Below are 26,369 nucleotides of genomic sequence, written 5' to 3' on the forward strand. Positions count from 1 at the left end.
TCTTACAATAGATAGTTGAATGCTGTTAGCACATGGCTATAAATAAAGATTAGTGCGCAGAGAATTATAAGTAAACAATGTAGCCTTACTTTTTTTCTGTTGCATAAGAAAATAACTTGCACCTTCAGGAAAATACAAACATAAACCATCTGGGGCATAAAGCCACTTACCTTTGACTAAACAAGGTGTATCAATCCTGATGTCCCTTTCAGCTGTCAAACAAACAACTATTTAACTATTTCCAAAATTATTTATGAAACCTGTTTTGATATGAGCCAAATGTAATCAAGCAAGAAGGTAAACAGTACGCCAGAACATATAACATTCAAAGGACAAATGTTCATTTTAAGAAAAACCACAGCAGTCATACAGAGTAGAATTAAAAATGTCTGGAAATGTTAAAATCCTTATTATTCATTTTATAATTCACATTAAATTGATGGGGTTTTATTCTTCATTTTGAAACCATTTGGAGGGAGAAGGAGCTACAACTCTCACTAATATGCACACACTGCACTTCTATGGAAGATGACAAAAAACAAGCACTCTAAAAGTTACCATGCTAATACATTTTGGTATGGGGGGAGGGGGCTCAAATGTAATTGAACAACATTTGCAATGTATCTATTATCACATTCATACCTTGTAGCAGGGCAGGCTTATTCTTTTGTATATTTTATTCTGCGTTGGTGGTGTTGCATTCATACAAAATCTATCGCTAAGTATTCAACAGAGTGTATCAAAGGTTTGAGTATAAAACTGGCCTTAGGCCATCATTTCTCTGCAGGAAGGAGAACAATTATCTACTATAAAATAATATGCTTATGATTGCTGAAAGTATGCAAGAAAATATCTCCAAAGAGGCCTATGGTGTCTTAGTGCAAGGCTCAGTAGAATCCTGGTTTTCTTCCGACCTTAGCACATGCGACTGAGGACATTCAAGGCTGAACCATTAAGGCTCTCTAGGAAACCAGAGATCTGTAAGATAATGTAATGTGACTGAGCTGAGGGGCAAAGGAAAAGCATGCACAAATCTCAAGTGCTCCAAGACTGCTTGTGTCTTTGCCAAAGGAATAAAAGACACTTTTTCATGCACAGGTATTGCTGTTAGAAATACTGGAGAACTTATTTATATCTACAAGTTCTAGCTTTTTTCAACTGTGCAGACCTAAACAGATGGATTAATTCTATACAATGCTATAATAATTGAAATGTACTAAGTTCTCTATAAATTTCTCTATAAATACAGATATTTTGAAATAAATTTTGTAGTTAATTACTCTAAAGATTACTATTTATTGTGAAGAAAATGACTCAGGTTGTCCTTTCCTGTGGAAGACAGCAGGATGCTTGGGTTTTTTTTCTCTCTTGCTAATTGCTTGCTAGACCAGACTACACAGAAATTTTGTAGAGGTAATTTGTGCAATGCTTCATAACAGCAGGCTCCACCTGCAAACATCTGATGCTTGGAGCTTCATAAAATGCAAGAAACCACTCTATATCTTTCTGTATGAGCTTATAGAGCAACTGCTAATGACTTTCTAGAATTAATCCATTGCTGCTATTATAATTAAAAGGAATGTACAGAATGACTACATTCTTTATACTTTAATATTAGACAAATATCTGCCAAATAATGTTTTATAATATCTATAAGTAACAACACATTTAGAAGTGCAATTTGGTTAAGTTAACACATTGAAGCATGAGATGGTGTACAAAGTTTATTAATATTAATAAAAACTGTGGTGGCACAACAGAAAAGGCAAACATAAAATAAAGCACCCTAACACTTTCCATTATTATTCCCAATTTGGAACCACGCTGAAAGCATGAATTGATCTACAGATGGACCATAAACTTTAAATACTTAGCATGTGTGTAGCCAAGAGTAGGAAACAGTTACTCTACAACAAAAATGGTAGTGCATGCCAGCCTGTATTAAACAAAGCTTGAAATTAAACAAAGCTTGAAACGTCTGTACCAGAACTAGACCTCACATACACAATTATACAAAGTTAACACCAATTTTGAGTAGTTCAAAAATGCTTCCATTGATTGTGCTGTGAAGCCAAGTTCTTTAGCAGCTTTCTCCATCTGGTGTCCCTCCAGAGAAATTAGATTCAACTCCCATAATTCCCCAGCCAGCCTACTCAATTGGATTATGGAAGTTCAGGTCCAACTCATCTCGATAAACACCAGGATTGGAAGGCTGATCTGTCTAGAATGTGTTTTCTTATCCTGCCTGATTCTACTTCAAACACATTTTCAATTAGAAAGATACAAATTTAGATGCATAAATGTAAACATTTCATCCAGTTTAGTGATAAACTTTCTATATATATCTGGGATATAGATGTCCTTCTGTATTTTCACAAGGTATAATCCTGGCAAGATGAGTCACTTTTCTTATGCCGTGGAGAAACTGTTGTCTTTGTAGGAGATGGGGAAGCTGTACCAAGTACTTCAGAACTTCCTTCCACAATATTTGGTGAAGAGACCACAAGATGTGGTCCTTTCTTTCTTCCAAGGAAACCACTTCCTTCAAATCCACTCTTCCTTTTGCTGTCTGCTTTGCTTTCATTTTCTTCATCATTTCCTCTTTTTTTCAATTCTGATATGCTTTCAGACACTTTCTGAAGTTCAGTTCCTCCATCTGGCACTCTAGCCATTCTTATCTCAAGTGCTAAGGCTGAAGCTTTTTTGTCAGTTATGTTTTCCCCAATTCTTTTCCCTTCTGTCTGTACAGGGCTCCAGTTGCCATTCGGAGGAACAGCTTTGTCTACCATAGTTTTACTTAAATTAAAAGGCTGAATTTCTCTGTAGCTGTGAAAACTCTCTGTCCGCCGGGCTCTGGCTAGTAAGGGGCTCTCCCTATATGGCCGTATGGAGCCATATGTAGCGGTTTCATGGATTGTTTCCCGGTGCTGTAACTGGAGGCTGAAAACATTTGAAATTTTTTAAGTAATTAGATTAACAAACTGTGCAGTCAAACTGAACAAAGTTTACTAGCTAGAAATTTGGATTATTTTTTATTTTTCTGCAAAAATCATAAATGACTAGTTATTGCTTGAGATATCACTACTAGATAGATAAGCACATTACATAACTAACACAGACAGACACTGGAAACAACTAATCTTTAATGGAAAAATGAAATACAACTTTTTATATGATACCTATTCTGCACAGTTTGCAAAATATCAGAGTATTAACTTTGAAGTACACAGCATGATAAAAATGCAGTCTTACACAAAGGAACATCTAGCTTAAAACTTGCCATCCACACATATGCAAACATAATTTTAAAAGCTTACCTAGAGCCTGATTCCCGCAGTCGGCTTTGTTGGACTACTGAAGTAGCTGGACTGATATTGGGAGTTGCACAGCGAGATGTGCTTAGATCACACTGATCCAGAAGCTTAAGCAATTCTTCTTCAGTAGGACCACCCACATCTTTGAGACAGAAATAAAGATCCATATATACATTAGGAAACTCTAACAAATTTGCTTAGCATCTGTACCTGACATGCACTAATGAGTCTATTTAGAATAGTATACCATCCTGGTAGCATAATAAACTATCTAACCATCTAAAAACACTTTGGAATATGATATTCCCCTTTATTAATCTTAAATTTATGTATTTACAGTTTAAGAATATTGTACAATAGGTCAAAACAAAATGATGAAAATATGGGAGAAAGACACCATCCCCTGCTCCAAAAAAGGAATAAAAATTAAGTGATGGAAAAGTGAGGTCAGTTCAAGTTCTATTGATAACTGGATTATAATCGAGACAACTACCTTTTTCTTCACTTTTATTAACCATATCCATTGCCGTAGTTAGGTCCCACATCTGAATACTGCCATTAACATGCCCTGTGAAGAGATAACGCCGTGGCCTTGAGCCCATTCTGCTGGATCCCTCACATTCCCGCACAGTAAAGGATGAAATTGTAGTACAGTCTACTGCCTGGATTTCACATATCCTGTCAAAAAAAGAAAAAAGCACTGTAGCATGTCAACCACCGACTGGCTAAAACAACCTGCTGTACCATATATATTCTCTCAAATAAACAGATACTCACCTTCAAATTAGTATTATACCCATAAATTGTAATTAGATGTAGTTATTCGCTTGAAAATAAGGCCAAAATTATTTGTGGTTTAGGATCTCAAAATGCAAGAAAATCTGCCAGAAATTCTACTTACTGTATAAGACTTTTTTCTGTTATTCAAAATTGCAAATTGCTATGCAAGCAAAGAACCCCGAACCACCCCTGCATCAACTATGAAAGGGAAAAGTTCCCAAATGACTATTCTATATTCAAAAACTCTTTTGTATATCTCTGTTTTTATTAAGCCATGAGCTTAATAGTTTACTGGACATACTTAAGAGTTTTTGAAGTATATCATCAAACTGCCCTTGAAATTACTCTCTTGGGGTCCTAAACTCACACTATTTGTCTTTACATCATTCTTTGAGGCAAAAAATGTCTTTCCTTTAACTAAAGAGCAATTCCACTACAGGTTAAAACAAGCAAAAATCAAAAGATTATTGATAGTTTAGCATGGCACAGCAATTCACATAATTAACTTACATACAGTGCATTCCAAAAGTATTCAGACCCCCTTCACTTTTTTCAATTTTGTTATGTTGCAGGCTGATACTACAATTGTTCAAATTCATTTTTTTTCTCATTAATCTGCACTCAGTACCCCATAATGACAAAGTGAAAACAAAATTTTAGAAATGTTTGCAAATGTATGAAAAAGGAAAAACTGAAATATCACATTGGCATAAGTATTCAGACCCTTTGCAACAACGCTTGAAATTTAGCTCACGTGCCTCCCATTTCTCTTGACTGTTGCTGAGCTGTTTCTATACCTTGATTGGCATCCACCTGTGGTAAATTAAATTGATTGGACATGATTTGGAAAGGCACACACCTCTCTATAGAAGGCCTCACAGCTGACAATGCATACTGTATCAGAGCAAAAGCCATGAGGTCAAAGGAACTACCTGCAGAGCTCAGAGACAGGATTATTGCAAGGCACAGATCTGGGGAAGGCTACAAAAATTTTTCTGCTGCACTGAAGCTTCCCAAGAGCACAGTGGCCTCCATAATTCTCAAATGGAAGAAGTTTGGCACAACCAGGACTCTTCCAAGAGCTGGTCGCCCGGCCAAACTGAGCAATTGCGGGAGAAGAGCCTTAGTAAGAGAGGTGACCAAGAATCCAATGGTCACTCTGACTGAGCTCCAGAGATCCTGTGTGGAGATGGGGCAAAGTTCCAGAAGGACAACCATCACTGCAGCCCTCCACCAATCTGGGCTTTATGGCAGAGTGGCTAGACGGAAGCCTCTCCTCAGTGCAAAACACATGAAAGCCCACTTGGAGTTTGCAGAAAAGCACCTCAAGGACTCTCAGACTGTAAGGAACAAGATTCGCTAGCTGATGAAACCAAGATTGAACTGTTTGGCCTCAATTCTAAATGTTATGTCTGGAGGAAACCAGGCACTACTCATCACCTGCCCAATACCATCCCACCAGTGAAGCATGGTGGTGGCAGCATCATGCTGTGGGGGTGTTTTTCAGCAGCAGGGACTGGGAGACTGGTCAGGGTTGAGGGAAAGCTGAATGGAGCAAAGGACAGAGATATCCTCAATGAAAACCTGTTCCACAGCGCTCAGGACCTCAGACTAGGCTGAAGGTTCACCTTCCAACTTGACAACAATCCTAAGCACACAGCCAAGACCAAGATAACACAGGAATGGCTTAGGGACAACTCTGTGAATGTCCTAGAGTGGCCCAGCCAGAGTCCTGACTTGAACCTATTGAACATCTCTGGAGAGACCTGGAAATGGCTGTCTACCGGCAGTCCCCATCCAACCTGATTGAGCTTGGGAGGATTTGCAAAGAAGAATGGCAGAAAATCCCCCAATCCAGGTGTGCAAAGCTTGTTGCATCATAGTGAAAAAGACTTGAGGCTGTAATTGCTGCCAAAGGTGCTTCAACAAAGTACTGAGTAAAGGGTCTAAATACTTAAGTACATGTGATATTTCAGTTTTTTTAAAAATAAATTTACAGACATTTCTAAAATTCTGTTTTCACTTTGTCATTATGGGGTACTGAGTGTAGATTAATGAGAAAAAAAATGAATTTGAACAATTGTAGTATCAGGCTGCAACATAACAAAATTGAAAAAAGTGAAGGAGGTCTGAATATTTTCAGAATGCACTGTATTTCCACATCAAGGCTTATAAGATATTGCTTAATAAATCTGTCTGAGCTATATACAAATAAGAAGGAACTGACCTGAAGCAGCTTCAGCATGAGCTTCCCTTCTGTACTGTCCCCAATCTAATATTTACTTAAATGTTCATTTCTCATATTTGACAGGTAGGTATAAGCAGGTAACCTGAGATGACATCTTCCCCAAAATGTGAAATATGCTTGTGGCATCCCCTCAGTCCCAGGCTTAGCTCTACTTCAGTGTGTTTTTCCCCACCACCACTCTGGAATATTTTTTATTAAATCAAGTATTTAGCATAAGTATCAGTTTTAAATTTGCAAGTTAGTAGGAAAACTCTCAGTCAAGAGAACACTTGCATATGTAGGATCATTTTCTTTTTATAAAGCCTCAGTGGGTCCCCCTCCCCCAATCAAAATATTTTCATCCAAATTTACTAGAAGGGTTTTTATTTTTTCTAAAATGATAGCCTCACATGTGAGGCACATGCTTTTGGCTGGAATTTCCACAAGTGCTCAGAAACTACTCAGTAACTACAGGTTACTTTGTAGTTAAGTGATCACCAACTTCTAGTTTTTCAGTAAAAAACTGATGGATGCCAACAAATTATTTCTAAGTACTGGGACAGTGTTAAGCAGTCCAACCATCCTAGCAGGTTTGGTGAGTCATGATCAATGTTTAGGGATGGCTTAATTATGATGCACTGTCCTGGCAGATAATAATTTGGCCAGAACTCTTAAGTGGGCATTGTACTGAGTGTATGCAGTCCCTTTGATGTGAAGCAAACACAACCACTTGGAGGTTTGATGGAACTACGTCATGGCCCTCCTGAGACTTTCCATGCTTCCACTAGAATAGGCAGTGAAAAGAAGTGCTGAGCATACTCAGGAGGGCCAACAAGCCCTTAAAACAAGCAAAAACACTGTTAGATAGTGAAATAAGGGCACTTTCCTGTTAATATCTCATTAATTTCTTCAAAGGGGTATTTATTGTTTACCTCTGCAATATTGGATCTCATATTGGATCTTATGTTAACCTTCCAGGCTCGGTGTGGGTTCTGTTTTAGCCTATTCTTTTCAGCCTCTGTGAGGCACTCACATGGCAGACTGCTCTTCTTGCAACATCTCATTGGCTAGAATACTATGGTAATAGGATTTTGTCTGATAGAGAAGTTTTCACCAGATAGACAAAAATTTTAATAGATCCCTTGTTCTGCTCTAAAGAAAACTTGGTATTTCCCAAGTTTCAGATTAATATGCCTCTTTTTTTTTTTTTAATTTGGTCACCAACACTTCTTATCCAAAGAAAAGGGGATCACACATTTGTTTTATAGGCCCTTAAAGCTTTGCATTAAAATGTTACAAATGTGTTGGTCACTTGGTCAGCTTCTTGCTTCCTACAAGACCAGGGCACAGAATTTAAAAAAAAATATTATTAGTTTTGGAGACAGCAGAACTTAGCTTGGCCTACACTACAAAGAACCTGACCGTTCCTTGGGGTTTACTGCAAGGAACTGCAACTTGCATGGTCTTGAGATCCATTGTTTCTCTAACAAGTATTTGTTGGCTGGGCCTTCTACCTGGTTCAGTTTCGTGGGATTGGCCAGCATGCTTCAACTAACTTCCTTAGTTGCAGAATATTGCAATTATTGGCAGTCTTTGGTGACAGGGAACAGAGAAATTGGATTTACCTTGGGAAGACAGGCTTCTTCTTGCTTTTACTAGATTGCTTTCACATGCTTGTTGCCTGATTGTATGGTTACTGCCAAAGGGATTTTTTAAAAGCTGAAATCAAATTCTGTGATTGAGGAGTTTCACCTCTCAAAAATGGCAGGAAAAATAAAACAATGCTTCTCATCAAGTCTAACTTTCCATTTACACGTGCATGAAGAGGTCTATTACTACTGCTGCTTAATAATTAAGAGTCATCTCTTTTTATTTCAAAATGGATGGATCCACAGCAGTTCAAGACAAAATGTGTAAAAAAAAAAAAAAAAAGATGTGTAACAATTGATTGCACATACTGCAAATTGCTACCATGGGAACAAATAACCAATACAATTATTTCCAGGATAAAATGGGTATATAGGAATGCAGGCTTAATTAACATAGAAGGCATGTGTTGATTAGACTATTCCCATAGTAATCAAAGAAAATGAGAAAAGGAGGTCAAAGTTTAACAGACTTTGAATTACTACATTCGAATTTACTCTAATATAACACTAATTTTAATAACTATATCCCACTTTCTTCCTAACCATGTACAGAACATTAAATCATGGTGATTTATAACACTTATTGGAATGATAGTGTAGCTTCTAGCCATATTACAGCTATCTACTATTACTTGCCTTAAAACCCACAAACTGTCAAAGGGATAATCTAGGTGTTTGGAAAATGTACTCCTGATTAATTTCTCTAATGTTTGCTTATGATTGTATGAAATGAGCTTTGATACAAAGTAGATTGCTTCTATTAAGGAGTTTTATTCATTATAAGATTAAGCAATAACAACTGATAGGCTGGATGCTATGCACTTGAGAAATGCTAGTACTCATGGTTATACTTTTTGTGTGTGTGTGTGCCTTCAAGTCAGTGTTGACTCTTGCTGACTACCTGGACAGGTCTCTGCAGTTTTCTTGGAAATATTTTGAAAGTTTTCTGCCATTGCCTTCTTCCCAGGTCTGAGAGAGAGTGACTGGCCCAAGGTCACCCATCTCACTTTGGACCTCCTAGGTTTCTAGCCTGGAGCAGGGGAGGGGGAGCGGAGGATGCCTTAACCACTACACCAAACTGGCTATCATGGTTATACTAGCCATGCTATTTTCTTTAAACAGTACCCAGGGCTTTCAAAATAATTTTGGCTGCTACTGCTGCATCTCTGGATTTTGTTTACTTTTAAATGGTCAGGCAACACATTATATTTTTAATGAAAGGTAGCAATAGACATTAGCATATGAGAGGAACAGAAGACATTCTAAAACAAAGGATATAATTCAAGGCCTATTACAATGTGAAAGTCTAAAGTGATCCTGCATATAGGTAAACTATGGTTGTAAAACAGTTTTTATTATTTTGACATAAACCAAGATCCAAATTTAAGTTTTGTCCTTTTATATCCTTGTATTCAGATTTTAAAATATTGTTTTGTTCTTTGAAATATCATGTATCAGAATATATTCATTTTAGAGGAAGTTATTTACTTGTTGAGGTTATGTAAAAGCACTAATCCTATGTTCAAAATAAGCGAAATACCTTCTATTTCACCCCACCTTTTTCAATGCCAAGTAATTAATTGTGGAAAGAAAATGAAGATTACATGAATTACTGGGCTAGTACATATATATGAATCACTGATACACGCAGAGAAACATAAGGAACATGAACTTGATTTAGCTTGCCACAGATACATTTTAGATATAGAGAAGCATACTGATTTTCTATTAGATTCTAACAATAAGATGTTAATTATTAAATCTTAAGTCTTTTCCAATGTGTTAAGGAAGTTGCTTGCTCAGCAGTTATAATCCAAAACAATAAACTCTTGCTAACTTTTATAGATACCTTTTGCTAATCTCTGCAGTCTAATACATATTCAGATTAAAAATCAAGTTTATTTGCACCCTAGAATACCTAGTTTAGCTTTAAAAGTAGAGCTTGGGCAAGACTTTCCCTAGATTACAGGCTATGGTGGTTTTACTGAAATTAGATGCTCGATGTAAATAATAAGTTATATCAATAATATCTAATCAAAAGTGGGGAAACCAACATCTATGGAGCCAGGCATAATTGTCAGTATTTTTATGAGCCTTGGTCAATTGATAAGTAGTTGGAAAGAAATAGCTTTACAGAAGAGTCAGCTTATGGTTTCTGATTTTTAGGAGTCTTGTTTGATACTTACGAGGCATCTACATCTGGATTATTAGTGTTTGCACTGCCATGCATTGAAACCAGCTCCTTTAATATTGCCAATTAACTTGGCTTGGAAAATAAAATTAAATATCATGGAGGCCCACAAAAATGGCAAGGGCTAATGAGTCCAGCTGCCTTCTTAAATGAGCCATATTTTCCCAGATTCCAACTTTTTACTTAAAGTCAAGAACAACTAGCGTCTACATTTTCTAAAAGTCTGTGTGCAATAACCATTTTGAAAGAAAGGCCAGCTGCTGCTTCCCAATATTTTTAGCCAATAAATTAAAATTAGCAGTAGTGATATATTCTGGAAAAGGAGAATTTTTTCTCCATTTTTAATCTTTCCTTCTGAGGAGCAATTGTTACTATACACACAGAAAGAGAGAGAGAGAGAGAGAATATATGTTGATAGAAATATAGTGGGTGGAGGGATTACCTCCCTCTTGATATTCTCACCCACTTCTTTTCATTTTCTGGCATTTTCCCAATCCTCTCCTTTAACTTCCCTCCACTCCTTCCTGGCTCCATGTTATACCACTTCAGTTGCTGCTCTATTCCTTCACTCCATGCTTATGTTTCAATGTGTGCAAGCATATGTATGTATATAGGTTTCTGCATGTTTAACATTTAAAAATATTTATATTGTGTGTAAGTTTGTATCACTCTGCTGTTTAAATAAGCCCTCTTCTTTTTGGCATACGTCACCCATTCTGGGGATATACCCTTGCCTGCATGACATTCAAAAACATGCAATGTCCTTAGCATATGGGACACACACATCAGTCTGTCAGATGATGGAAAAGTTGCTGATAAAGTAAGCTTCAGATCCTGGCAAGTAAATCCATTTCTCTCCATCTCCTATTATTTACAAAATTCTCACCAATGTTTCCAAGATGAAATGAAAAAATTAGGTTCAGTGATAGAGCCACTACTATGCATGTAGAAACTTCCAGGTTTAGTCCTTGGCCTTTTCTTTACCTGGGAAAAATTTCAGTCTGAAACCCTAAAGAGCTACTGCCAGTCCCTATAAACAATGCTGTTTGACCCAAATAATGCAGCTTTATATTTTAGAACACAGGCCCCTTTTCCTGACAAGTCATGTAAAGTTGTCAAATGCACAAAAAGAATGTTGCCTAAAATATTCAATACATTTCTAAAACTGCTGAACTTTATTTCTTTATTTCTAAGCAACAAACTACAAAAATAATTTATAGGTGTGTTGTAGTCTGTCATGTTCTACACAGGACTTACAATCACATCCTATACTGCAGCTTTGTTATTTCCGGGAAAATATCCTGCAAATGCCCAAGAAGGGGGATGTATGTTTTATAAAATTTGCATAGCTTTTGTTTTGCCTTTTTAATCTGTGCTTCTGCAGGTGACACACGGATCTAAATTACATTATATTCTAGAGTTCCCAATGTTTTGAATAGTTAGCACATTTAGAATTCTGAAGGCATATTATGAACACAATGGCTGCATAAGAAAGGAAGTGTTTGCCAATTCAGAAAATCATTATGAAGGAGTAATGAGTAATCACAAAACAAGGGAAATCAGCTGGAGCAGGGAGCCTTACAACTGCCAAGGAAGAATTCCAATGGCATACTAGCGCCCATAGGCACCAGACTGGGATGCCTAGCCATAAGATAGAAAAGTAATTATGAATGATATTCAGAACGTGTGAAAACCACCTTTTTAAATCATACATCTTCTATAAATAAAAAATCAAGCATATGATCCAGAGCCAGCCAATCAAGTGGATGGCTTGAAAATCTGTGTCTTGTGTTTGAAAAGTTATGACCACAGATAACACTCTCCTTTCAGAGAATGCTTTTAGAGAATAAAAAGAATTACAGATTATTGGGGGAAAAACTGCCTCAAACTTTCCTGAATTAATTACTTGCACTGTAATTTCATAGCTTACCTTTTTCCAGTAGAAGAGAGTCTCACAAAGAGTTTGTTGGTGATGGGAACAACTTTTTGGATAAATACCTGTTGATCATCACGCTCACCAAATGGACCTATAAGTGGAGACCAAAGAAAAAGTGTTGACGTTTGACTATATACAATAGTAAGTGAAATACTAAATAAAGAACCATAGAGTTCTGTGCATAGGTTTATAATAATCCCTGCAAAAGTTCTCAGACAACTACCCAAAACATTTAAGAATGCATCCATTCCAGCATTAGCATGACCTCTATAACAACCATATTTCACCTGCCTTTACTGTCTCACTAGCCTGAGTTTTCCGAACGGTGCAAGGAAACTGAAATTGGCAAGCATACCTACAAGTGCATTTACTGGGAAAGGTTCAGGGCAGACTATTATTATTATGCTCAATTATTTTGTGCATGGGGAGGGGGGAAGCCTGTCCCAAAAATCTTGCTCCCTTTGTCACTTGGCTTGTCAAGGTTTGGGTGACAGTTTTATTCCCTTTGAACTACACACTCAAAAAGATCTGCTTACCACAAAAAGGGTAGAAAGACACTCCAAAACTAGTAGTTACTCCCATCTCCCTTTATCTGTTTTTAATCATTTGAATTTAATTTTTATCCTAGATTACCCTGAATGATTTTGCAAAAACAGAACTTGAGATCTCTCTGCTTAATACAAAAAGCAACAAATGGAGCACTTTAACTTGACAGAAGTATGACTATGTATCCATTATTATGCCAGTCAGACCTAGCAAGGGCACCAAACTTCCTTGCCAGTGAATTCAACAGGTACTCCGCCTCCCTCATGACATACCTAACTAAACTGGAAGTCCCTAAACAGAGAAGGGCCTTTATTCTGGCACAACATCATGCCTCCCCTCAAATGTCCTTGAAGACTGATATAGGAAGACTCCCTACTTGGAGTGGCAATGCCTTGTGACTTTGGACGCACAGAAACAGCAGAGCATGTGCTTTTCCAGTTCTTATACTACAGAGACTACTGCAGAGACATTTGCACTAGTGTCATCTTATCATTACAAAAATATCCAGGGCACATAGGACAATGTCATATCACCCTACTGTTTTCGGATGCTAACCCTGCTATAATATACAGGTTCTGGGTAGCACTGCTCAAAATTCATCAGATGATCACTTCTGGCTTGCTCGGCACTCAGCGTTATAAACAAGATTCAGTGTGCAGCTAGTTTGATATATTAGGGCAGATTATAACTTGATATTGTCATCCACATACTAACTTTTTATGCTCCCTTACACCCATCTAACACCCCCATCCCTCCATTTTAGATTCTCATGTTTGTATCTTTTATAATGTGTGTGTGTGTGTGTGTGTGTATATAGTTTTTTTAATTTATGTATCTTTTATAACTTCTAGCTTCTTGTTTTAGATTTTCACTTTTTATATCCTTTATACGTATATTTAATTTTTTTTATATTGTTATGCTTCTTTGTAATGAATGTACCCTTCCTCCCTTTATGCTGGTCTAGACTGATTTAATTATTTGTCCAACATGGGCAATCTAGGGTCTTTTTCAGAAGCCGTATATCGATGTTTGCCAATTCAGTGTAACTGAGTTGAAGGAAACAGGCATGCACAAAAGACTCAGGTCTAAGATCCCTATATGCCTACTCTTTCTTTGCATATTGAACATGAACCAGTAGGGATACAGGAGTTCAGTAACCCTTAGAGAATAGGATTGATATGCTTGTCCATACCCCACACTCTAGTTAGATGTACAATTTGCAGACAGAAGACCTCCATAGGTTTAGAATCTCAAAAAACACAATTCTAATATCATCATTTTACCTGAAATGCTTCATTTACCTATATCATTTCCAGCAGAGTAACTGCCATGACTCTCAGTTTCCTCCAAGGACAAAATTTTGAATGATGCCAAAGGAGTGGATCCTGGCTGTGTTGAAATCATTCCTCTAAAACGTGTCACTGTCCATGTCCGGACATGATTGTTATCAGCACACACTAGCAAGAAAAGGACCATAAAAAGACACAGAGGTTATCATTCTAATTTTACCTCACACCTAAACCTAATGATGCTTTTGAATAATGATACTAAATCTCCCCTTTTCTAGTCTTTACAACATGGTGGGCAATGCTTCAAGGGTCAGGGATAACTCTTTCAGTCCTCTCAGGAAAAAAAAAAAAAACAGTCTGAGCCTTCAGGGGAAGAAAAAGAGATATTGTGAAACAGAAATCAGGTCAGGAGATCTCTAGAGTTACAGATGAAGCAGCTATGTCCTCCACAAAGAGAAAGAGAGTGATAGTAGCTGGTGATTCGATTTGCTGCCTCATGATGGGTCCTGTCTGCCAGAAGCAACGATTAGGGATGTGAAAACAAAACAAAACCTCTTTTTCACTTCGGCCACATTCATGGCCATAAATCTCACTGGATGGGTACTGTCCTGTTTCCACACCTTAAATCCCACATAACTAGGAGACATAAATGGGGGCTGGCCTTTATCCACTTTCTATCTTGCTCCTTTCTTTCTTTCTTTTTTTTTTTTGAGCTTTAGAAATATCAAAAAAGAAATACTTAGTAGAAAAAAGTTATTAAGTCATTTAGTCTGACAAGATTACCTGATACCAAATGTTTTTCTGATAACATGATCTTCGTAACAGGGCTACGGTGAACTGTGAAAGTCTGGAAGAGTTGTGGTCCTGAACCAACCGTTTCTGGGTGTTGCACAATTACACGTACAGCTCCAGAACTTGTGCCATATGCTATCTCAATCCAATTGCCACTGACACCTATACAAAAGCATAAGAGATAGAGATGGTTTTAGTACGTTATATTTGCCCAAGTTGGTGCAGGAATTCTGTCCAGGAAAGAGGTAGTGCTTGCCCATTACTTTTATATTCTTCCAAAATTAATTATAACAAGATTATTTCAGCAATTATTGCACTTATTGTTCACAAGTGGCACTCTTCTCATATATTATGCATCTTTAAAAAACTTGTTGAAGGTGCAAGTTATGTAGAAGACAAATCATTCTGATAGACTATAAATAATAAAATCAACACAATTTACTTATGAAGTAATATTACAAAGATGTAAACTGGCAAATGACATTTTGAGATTTAGATATGATTTTTTAAAATACTGTAAGTCATTCTAGGAAAAACTGTCTTGAAGGGAAGTATGCAATTTTGTCATATAGCAATAGTAATAAATCTCTCTTCTAAGTGCTGTCGCTTTGACTATACTAGCATAGGGATGGTATAACATTTCCAAATGCATAAAATCCATTAACTAAATGAGAGCTCTACATGAATATGCATTATGCCCATAATTTTCTTATTAATTTCAAAATGAGTCACAACTATTTTGTGTATGAATTGCTAAAGAACAGGGTTGAAACAAACATTCAATAAAATCCTTTTAAAGTTGACAACAGGATGGTTTCAATTCGGTATCAGTTCTATTAAGAAGGTACAAACTTGTTTTGGGTGTAAGGTAAACGCTAAGTGCAGTTATGGCATCATTAGAGGGATCGTGGTAAAGTTCTGTCACTAGAAGATCATTATCTTTCATTCGTAATGGAAATTTTTGCATATCTGCAAAATAAAGAGATACAGAAATTATTTTAGAATGCCAAACAACTAATTCAGATTTTTAAAATTGTTACACTAAAGTTCCTGAAACAATAGTTTCAAGAGATAAAAGTAAAACCACTAATTAACCCATAACACTGAAGTGTGAAGTTAATTCTCAAAATAGGGAGAGACTCTTGGGCTTACCAATGTAATATATGGAGCCATTGTTGCAGCCCAGCAGTAAGAATGATCCTGCAGTATCATAGCTAGTGATTGGAACAACATCTTGAACCTAGCAAATAAAATAAAAACACCGGATTTCAATTTTGTTTCATATTCTTTTGTTCGAGTAGCATTACATATGATCCATATCTAAAAACATTTGTTTTATGAAGATGAAACTGGACCAATTTAAAATTACATTAAATTTACAAGATGACTTTCTCACAATTTTTAAGAACTTCTGAAAGAACCCCTTTATCATAGTGTTGCAACAGCTCATACTGTAATGATTTTCAAGACACTGAATTAAAACCAATAACACAATAATAAGCTTGTGTAAAAGCATTACACAAAACATGGGTGCTGGGAAGGGAGAGAATGTGTGTGTTGTGTACATACATGTGCACATATACTGACTGCAGAGAGGTGAGGAAAGGCCAAGGAATTCCAAGACAGCAGAATGGAACACGGAAGTGCAGCAGCCTTAGGTGCCAATACAGCAGCACCAGATGCACAAGAGCAGCCCAGAAACTCCAGGACCAGACAGAATCAGGACTACAGAGTCACAGTAAGCTGGATAATGGCAGACCAGAGCCTAAAAGTTCTGGGTAGATGAGCTGGGAGGAGAAGATAGGCAGTTTTTTTCTCCCTCATCTGCAGAGCCTCAAAAGTTAGTTGGAACACCTGAAGAAGGTTAGCAAGCAGCCAGTGAGATGCCAGGAGTGGGAGATGCCTGAAGAAGGACAACAACTCAGCGTAAAAGAAAAAGTCCCAGAAAGCTAGAAAGGAAGCAGTGCTGGCAGTCAGAGAAGAGCTCCCAAAGGGCCTTCAAAAGTAATGCGGAAGCCAGCAGAAGAAGGCACTGCAAAAACAATTCTCACTGAAGGAGATGACAGGAGTTATATTATTTGGGAGGGGACAACAAAGCCAGAGAGAAACTGAGAGGAAAGAGGAACCATGGTAGCCAACCTCCCCTTCCAGCCAACAGTAGACATTTTCCAGGCACTGGCAAATGAGACCAATAGTGGGGAGGACAGCAATCTCGCAACTGAAAACAATGAACAAGTGACTTTGGGAGAAGAGAACAGACTATTAATACAATTTAAGTATAAAGAATTAACAAAGAGAGTAAGATAGAATGATAGGACAAAGGAAAAGATAGCTCTTAGTCTCAGACCTTAACTAGCATACTACCTTTTTAAAAGTAGATTTGTAAAGATATTCATAAAATTACTGAGTTGAAAGAGGCCATTTAAATTACTGAGGACAACTCCCTACTAATTGGTTCCTCTGTCAAATGGCTCTTACATTTTAGAAAGATTTCCCTAATATTTAAGTGGTACTTTCTTTCCTGTAATTTAAGATAATTCATTATTTTGCTTCTTTTCCAAGTACTTAAGATTATTGAACAACCCAGCCTTATTATAACCACTTCCTCAATTTCTCCTTGGCTTAATTTCTGCTTCCCTGTTCATCCACATCTGGCATATAGAGGATACAATGGAGTTATTATTTCCTATGATTTGGAAACAATACATCTACTGAGGCAGGGTAAGGTTGCAGTTGCCTTTTTAGCAGTCGTTCACATTGGTGGCACATAATCAACTTGAGATCAACTAAAATTCCAAGATCATTTTCACATGTACTGTAGCCATATCAGCTATACTGATTTATACCTCTCTGCAATTCACTTGTTTCTTACAATAAGAACTTTGAACTTTTCTCTGTGAAATCTCATTCAGTTTCACTCACTTTTCTAACCTATCAAGATCATCTTGTTTTACTTTTCTGTCTTGTAAAGACACCCAGTTTTGTAGCACCTGAAATTGGACAAACACCCCTTATATTTATTGGCATTTAATGTGTTATGCAGACAAACTATGCCCAAAACAAAGTTGGAAAATGTTCTAACAACTTCAACATTGTTTGAATATCACATTTTTGCTATGCTCTTTACGCTGTCAGAATTTTGCTTGAGAATGAACAAGCTACCCCAGCTTACTGCCCAAATCCTTAGATGGAATTGTGCAAACTTTACAGAGAACTTTGAAAGGGATTTCAGCTACATTCAGGAGACACTTATAAGATTACAATAAATAACAACATAATTATATCACTTGGTTCCTTGAATTCTCCACATAGTACTCATTGGCACAACAGTCACTTATGTGTAAAATCAGGATTTACTCAACCAGTGATGTGGTAACTACAGTCTATGCCTTAGGTCACTTTTATCTCTTGAGAGTTACATGGCAGTCTCTTGGATTTCCTTAGTTCTTTACACTGAGCTATAGAGACAACCATCTGGCTGTGTTATCAGGTTTGCTGCTTGCATGAATGCCCCTCAGTCTTGAATATAATCCAAGAATCTCTATTTCCACTGTCAGAATGCATAATGTATAAAAATTGCATAGCATTTGAGAACAGAAATATAAAATAGCTACCTTTGAGAAATGGTATACTGTATCATTAGTTGAGAAACTTTCAGTTAGACAGAATTTCTAAATTCCTCAGGATTTTACACAAACAAAATGATAGCCTGACTTACCATGAAGTACCTTCCTAGCTACTGAAAAATTGAACCAATGGGAATGGGTTAACTCTTCTAGCTAGAATGCAGGGCTTAAGACTTCTTCCTGTCCCATGGAAGAAACCCCTCCTTTCTGTAGCATGCATGACTTCAGCTGACTGTAGTACATCTTTTCTTTTATTAACTAATTCACTGTAACAATAAACAACCTTGCCACCAGCAAGAACACTTGGGAAGTCAAAGAATAATGTATAACAGTTAGCACACACAGTACAGTAGTTAACAATTTGATTCTTGGTCCCTTGAATCATCTCTGAATCTCTCCCTTTTTGATAGGTGAAATTGTTGGCTTCATCTTTCAGTGGCTAGGAAGGCACTTCATGTTAAGTCCAACTACTGTGTTGGTCATAAAAGATGAAGCCAACATGAAAAGGATATATACTACAGCAGCATTCCCCAAAATGGTTAACAGAACTTAAAACAGCTTTTGTAGCATCATGTGCCCAAAAACTGAATTGCAGAGGTAAACTTGTCTACCTTATAGTGCTTCATGAATTTAGATAGTTTAGCTTTGGTAGCTGCCTTATAAATGTCTATTAGTGGGACTCCCACGTTAGAGCTGTTAATACTAATTTGCCCTGAAGTAAAGACGAGAGTTAATGTGTGGCCAATCTGTGGGTTGGGCCAGTGATAACCTGGTTGTTATGGTGGCCATGAGTTCCCAAGCTGCCTCCAACTCCAAAGAGGGAAGGTTGAAATCATCTAGAACAGTCTCAATCACCCCTGCAATGAGATCAAACAGCTCAAGAAGAGTTGCCATGCATCTGGGAGGATACTATAGCAGCATCCCCTGAATCTCTCCCTTTTTGATAGGTGAAATTGTTGGCTGGTCCAGCCTCCAACTATGGTTTTACTTCCAGCCACTTACAGAACACTTCTATTTGCAAGAGCCAGGGGTTTCAGATACATAATTAGCCACTTTCTTGGACTTACTTGGATATCTCTTCCTTCTCCTTTTTCATTTTTCACATGAGTGCCACCACCTGACACCTACTCCATCAGGAAAAGGGCCATTAAAGAAACAATAAAGCTAGGGGGGGGGGGGGTTGGTCACATTGCAGAGATGCTTGCTGCCAGCATTGCTTGACTCCTCCGCTCTGCACCACTGTCTCTAGAAGCTCTTCTGCCTCTTGGATCAGCCCATCTGCAAGGATGCACAACTGCTTAAGACTGAGTGCTCCTGGGTTCTGATATTCAGCTATCACGCTGCCTCTTGGCTGCAGTTTGTCTTCAGCATGCCAATTAGCCCTTGATTACTAGCACAGGCATAATTTGCATTACCTCTTGCTCTCTTCCCCAGACTTCCTTCTCCTTCTTATTTACGTATGTTTGGTATTTGTCCCTCAAGTTGGAGCCAAGAGAAAAGCTGCTGTTTTTCTCTAGAAGAAAGCATTGAAGACTGAAAGGAGAGGTTCCTTCTACAGAACAGGAAGAAGTCTTAAACCCTGCTTTCCAGCTTAAAAAATAAAAGGAGTCAGCTCCATCTTTGGCAAGCATATTTTCTGTTATACAGAATTAATTTTACTGCAAAATAATAAAATGATTACAACTCTTGCTAGCTAAATGATAAATCTATTTCAATTATTAAGTGAAAATCAAACACTGGAGGTATTTCAGCAACAGTAAAGTATATTAAAAATGAACAATACACTGATAAAAAGTTGATGTCCTTTTTTGCATACTAATAATGTGTAGGTGTAAGCAATTCTGTTTCATATATACCTGCCAATGTTGAGTCACAGCATTCCATACTCCCACTTTTCCTGTATGACTTGTGGCTACCAACTGGTTACCAATGAAGAAAAGAGCATCTACTGGGACTCCAAGACTAAATACTCCTACGAGGAGACAATAACACACACGGATAAATGTTAAAAGCACCAAAAGAGCCTATTAAATATTATGTTAAAAAAATACAATCTACAATTACAAATGTTTTTGAAAAGTATAAAAATATCATTAGTAATTATTGCTCTGTTATAATATATATTATTTAATTATAGACTGGTTGATGTAAAATACTTATGGCTTGGTACATAGCCATAACTATGTTTCAACTGAGGCCATATCAGCCACATATACAGAATTGGAATAGGATAGCTATCCTATCCCAAGGCCTGGGAGAACCACCAGGTATGTATGTATGTATGTATGTATGTGTCTGTCTGTCTGTCTGTCTGTCTGTCTGTCTAATTTGTCACTGCCCATCTTGTTGAACTACTCTGGGCGGTTTACACAAAAAAATGATTTTTAATCATTTCTGGAAAATTGTTAAGGTGGGAGCCATCCAGATCTCTGGAGGTGGGAGAAATCATTCCACAGGGCAGTTGCCATGAGAGAAAAGGCATGCTTTTTTCAACACTGTTTAATCGATGGGACTCAAAGTGTGCCAGTCTGTCTGACCTCACCAGATGGGCAGAAACATTTGAAGAGAGGTGGCTCCTCAAATAGCCAGGCCCTACTAAAAAGAATTCAAATTAAAATATAAAGGAACTTATATTCAAATATTTATATCACTGAGAATTGCCAAATTGCTTGCTTGCATTTCTAACAGCAAGCAATCAAGCACACCCAGGGTTATGTACCAGTGGGTGCCTATAGAAGTAAACGAAGAAACAAGTAAATAAGCAGTATTAACTCTTTATATGCCAATAGCTACCCTGAGACATAGCCAACTGAACATTCTACCATCATTTTTATAATGAAAATCATGTGCTAGTTTTTCCAAAATTGATACCCTGGCTTTATTTCAAAAATTAACATTTTTCATAGATTAAATATAAAGGCTAATGCAACAAAAAGCATCACTTTTCAGATTTACCTTAATATTATATTATAAATTGTTTTAAATACATGTAAGCTGAAGTTATCAAAAGCAGTCAATTGTACTATTTTTGGATTTGTGATATATACTGTTGTGGTTAATTACTTTATAATTAACACTTAATATAAAGGCAAACAAGATAGTTGCCGTTCATCAAAACTGAAAATACTTTCTGCTTTTCCAAGTTTATCTTCTCAGAGATGACCTAACAAAATATAGTACACTAATTTTTACTTTGATTTTTAGCAATATATTTAATAATTATTTAATCTCACCCTGGATAATCTTAAATTTAAATATATTTTCTATCAAAATCTATACAGAAACCCTTTTAAAAACATTTCTATTATTAAGCTTTATGAAGTTAACAATGTATTACTTTAAAATAAAGGACAGCAGCCTCTATGGTTTTAGACTGTAGAGAAGAAGTCTAAAAGACTTCTTTCTTAAAATAGTCTCTCTTTAAAAGTCTCTCTTAAAATAGATTAAAATACTTATATTGTGTGAGCCACCCAGAGTTGCCAGACTGTACAAACAGAGTCTGTTCGAGTAGAAATAATAAATAAATACCAAATAATGGTAAATGCCAAAACATTTTTCAGGCCATATGATCTTTTCTGAGGTTTACTCTATTTACAGCAGCACATATAAAAGCAGGCAATAATAAAAAGGAGAGAAACAACTAGAACTGATTACTCTGGAGAAAGATGGAGTTCAGGGAAATCAAGGAAGACAGCATGAATACTCTGAAGGAATTTAAAGTGTCACTCCTACTTAAGCTCAACAGTCATAATGGCCATCCAGAGGGAAGACGATGGTAAAAGTAATGACAGATGCTTGTCTTAAGGGGATGTTTCTGTAAAATATTGCTTACAGCAGCAATCTACTAGTAGCTTATTATGTAAGTAATAGTGAAGGGAAAAACAGCTTTCAGGAGATGCCAGGCTTTATAATATTCCATAGATGGTGTTGTCAATTTCTGAAGAGTATATGTAACAAAAAATTGTTTTTCTGTTTTGTTTTGTTTTTACAGAACACTATTTCTCTATCCCAAGGCAGGGCTGCTAACATTGCAAGAAAATGGGCCTATAACATTGTCCCAAAAAGAAGACTCTCCTGTAAAAACTATAAATGTATAAAGACTCACTATAAAAACTACAAATGCAATCAATCAATCATTATTACTGTGAGAGTGTGCATACACATACACAGTTACATAATTAATACATATGCACGATGTTCCATTTACTCTATTAATGGAGTAAATATAATTGATTTTGTAAAGTCATTTAACAAACTCAAAACTAGTAAATTGACACTTTTAAAGAATAATTTAGTTTTCAGTGAATAGATAGGTGGGAGTCTGAATGTAATCTTGATAGAGCATTCTCTGGATTCAACTATGATCAAATATCGAAGGGCTGTTCAGCACTTTGGATCAGATCTTTAAAAGGTGATTTAGAGCATGCATGAGTGTGAATGTAGCACTTGTCTGCAACTCCTCATAGCAGCTCCATCTTTTTCTTAGGATTGAACAATTGTCCTCCACAGCTGTAGTTCTGGGAAAGGGGGGTGGCTGCTTTGGGTGTTATAGACAGGTGTTACATTCCCACCCTGCATGTGCTCTAAATCTCATTTCCTTGCCAATGATTCATTTAGCATGATTCTACTCCACACGCCCAGCAATATCACAGTCTCAATCCATGTGCGTATAGATTCACTTGTCTTCTTATTTGAAGCAAGAGGTTTCTATTCCTCTCCGACCTATACCTACAGATATTCTGTTGGAAAGAGCCATTATATTTTAAGAGGTAGGAAACGCCAATCCTGTCCTAGATTGATTGTAATTTAAAATAACATGACATCCAGAGATAATAAAATAAGAGTAGACATATAAAAACAAGTAAGATTCAGCACACAGAAGCGAAAGTTGGACTTTGAAGAAGCAGGATAAGAAGATTATTGATGCTTTTGAACACTGGTGTTGGAGAAGACTCCTGAGAATACTGTGGACAGCCAAGAAAACAAACCAATGGATCACTGAACAAATCAACCCCGAGTTCTCACTCAAGGCACAAATGACCAGGTTCAAATGATCATACTTCAGACACAAGCAAAGAGTTGCTAATAGGTAAGAGCCAAAAATGACTCGATGGCACATAATCATTCAATCAATCAATCAATCAATCAATCAAGATATTAGGAAATAATCTTTCAGTTATGTATACCTTCCTGAAAAGAAAAAAAAAGTTTACTCTAAGTCCCTCCAATTCAATCTACGAAAAGAAAGCATAGCAGATCCCACATTAAAATACCAGTATATATAAACAATTGAAATACAATACATGCTCACCTATTTCACTACCACTACCACCATCCTGGATGCTCCATAAGATGATACTGCTTTCAGATGCCACAGCCACCATTTTATCTTTGTCACCATGTGGACCACCAACAACCTTTGCATTCAGAGCTACACGTTCAATAGTCCAGTCTAAGTACGGACTTGTAAAAACTTGTTGCCATCCAGAAGACTCTTTAATTCTAGGAAAAAGATATATGAACAGATGTTTCTTTAGGTTGGCCTTCTAAGGTATACCTGAACTTCAGTACAAATGAGTTGTCCAACCACCAGAGACCAGAAAAATGGTTGGAAACATTCTAACTCAATCCTATATGCTACAGACAAGTTAAAATACTTAAAGAAGTTGACAATTAATATCTACAAGATAAAATATAAATGCTACAGACAGGTTAAAATACTTAAAGAAGCTTACAATTAATATCTGCAAGTTAAAATATAAATACATGCTGTCATAAATAAGGACTTACAATAAATCCTTAATTCAGGATTCATTTAAAAGACACATTTCAGAATAGAGTAAAACAGAACGTTTTCTCTGATACTCCAAAAGAAACACCTATGTTATTTTCTCAAATAAGCACATAAAATAACAAAATCAGTTCAATTTCTAGAATCACAAAAAGAAATTGAATATATAATTATTTATCTTCCAATACCTAACACTTCCCAGGGACTAATTCTTCCAAATTAAGAATGAGAAAGTGCCTACCTTCACATTTTCAATCTAATACACAAAAAGATGGATGGAAAAGGAGGAAAAATATAAGAAAGGCCAAATGTGTATTTCTTAAAATTATGTAAGAGTTATTAAATTGAACAAGGAAACTGTAAAGAAAACAGAGAAACAAAACAGCAAGTGTTCTTCAGATTAACTGATAAAACAGGCCTTATTACCTAATCTCTTTATGCTACTGCAGCTCAGCATAATGGCTACTAAGAGTTATTTAAGGAAAAGAAGAGTCAAGTGACAGTGCACATAAAGCTAACAAAATCAGCTCACTGCAACACTCCACATAATGACAATCCTAATTTTGTATTATTTGTTTGACTTACATCCCATCTTTCTACTAAGATGTGACCATATTAGTTAGGAGCTTGACTGCATGCAAACCAGTAATTTGTTTGTTTGCTTGTTTATCAAATTTGATAGCCCAATCTCACAAAAAAGTGACTCTGGGAGGATACAACATTTCATTTAAAAAACCAAAAAATATATAAAAACATTCATTATTAAAAACTATAAAAAACACACAGACAAGAGAGGATGAAATTAGCCACAGTAAGGGAGCCATTGCGATCTCCCTGGTCCCTTGGAGATAATGTAAATCATACTGGAGCCACATACTATAAACCTTGGAAATCCTTAGAATAATTTCATATTGAGCTCAGGAAAATAATAGCTATTTCATTTTTACAAAAGCATCATGTTACCGTAATTTGTATTAACCCCTGTAGAGGAATATATATTCTGGAGCATACTTAAGGTGTGCAAAATGATTTGAGTCTGAAATGGGTTGTTCCAAATCTTGCAAGAAATTATCTGATGTCAAAACAGTAAAATTGGACCAGCATCAGAGTATTTCAATGAGGTCAAAACAGCCCATTTAAAGACTGAAATGGCCAGCATTCCAAAAGTTCTGCACAGCTCAAGTAGAGATTTATTCTTTGTTAAACATGTAAATTCAGGTATGCCAACAAGTTTGGAAAACTCAACAGTGGCCACGGGATTGGAAAAGGTCAGCTTATATTCCAATTCCAAAGAAGGACAATGCCAAAGAATGCTCAAACTACCACACAATTGTGCTCATTTCACATGCTAGCAAGGCTATGCTCAAAATCCTACAAGCTAGGCTTCAGCAGTATGTGAACCAAGAACTACCGATGTACAAGCTGGGTTTCAAAGAGGCAGAGGAACTAGAAATCAAATTGCACATCATTTCCTGCCTTCCGCATACATTTGATAAACATCAGTTTGCATATAGAATAGATCCACAGAGGACGCTATAGCCATCACTCTCCACACTGCTCTGACTCATCTGGAATAGCAGGGGACCTATGTGAGGATGCTTTTTGTAGACTTTAGTTCTGCATTCAATACAATCCTTCCGCATAGACTGGTGTCTAAACTTATGGATCTTGGGCTTCCATATTCAATCTGTTCTTGGATTTTGGACTTCCTGTCTGGCCATTCCCAGACGGTTAGATTAGGCAATTATATCTCCTCAGCTCTTACTCTCAACACTGGTTCACCACAGGGCTGCGTGTTGAGTCCCTTACTTTACACTCTTTATACATATGACTGTACCCCCACTCACTTCAGCAATATTATCATTAAATCTGCAGATGATACAACAGTGGTGGGGCTTATCTCCGAAGGAGATGAGTCTGCCTACCGGGATGAGGTGGACCGGCTGCTTTCGTGGTGTGGAGACAATAATTTGGCCCTTAATATCAATAAGACCAAGGAGCTTATAGTGGACGATAGAAGGAATAGATTAGATGTCCAGCCCCTGGTTATCAATGGAGACCAAGTGGAGCGGGTGGCCAGTTTTAAGTTTCTGGATGTTACCATAAAGGAGGACCTGACCTGGGGCGCTCATATTGCAGCCTTGGTTAAGAGGGCCCAGCAGAGATTATACTACCTGAGACTTCTCAGGAAACAACAACTGAATGAAAAACTGCTGGCGACCTTCTAC

At 36.9% G+C, this 26,369-nt stretch overlaps 1 protein-coding gene across 1 annotated transcript in view; it reads right to left on the reverse strand.

Moving 5' to 3' along the window:
• Window positions 1–771: 771 nt before the first annotated feature.
• Window positions 772–26,369, reverse strand: part of KCTD3 (potassium channel tetramerization domain containing 3) — a 45,689-nt gene continuing 20,091 nt past the window's right edge. Inside the window, exons 9-18 of the mRNA XM_007420057.4 lie at window positions 23,662–23,852; window positions 20,207–20,322; window positions 15,877–15,964; window positions 15,577–15,693; window positions 14,716–14,886; window positions 13,945–14,100; window positions 12,092–12,188; window positions 3,808–3,992; window positions 3,318–3,456; window positions 772–2,940 (exon numbers count right to left, since the gene is read on the reverse strand). Of these exons, the coding sequence (XP_007420119.2) occupies window positions 2,373–2,940; window positions 3,318–3,456; window positions 3,808–3,992; window positions 12,092–12,188; window positions 13,945–14,100; window positions 14,716–14,886; window positions 15,577–15,693; window positions 15,877–15,964; window positions 20,207–20,322; window positions 23,662–23,852 (1,828 nt within the window). The 3' untranslated portion in view covers window positions 772–2,372. The remainder of the gene's footprint in view (window positions 2,941–3,317; window positions 3,457–3,807; window positions 3,993–12,091; window positions 12,189–13,944; window positions 14,101–14,715; window positions 14,887–15,576; window positions 15,694–15,876; window positions 15,965–20,206; window positions 20,323–23,661; window positions 23,853–26,369) is intronic.

This window comes from Python bivittatus, unplaced genomic scaffold (assembly GCF_059951505.1).
Source record: "Python bivittatus isolate LINGU-HERP-01145 unplaced genomic scaffold, Pbiv_v1 ctg000020_np1212, whole genome shotgun sequence".
In the NCBI taxonomy this organism is placed as follows: Eukaryota; Metazoa; Chordata; class Lepidosauria; order Squamata; family Pythonidae; genus Python; species Python bivittatus.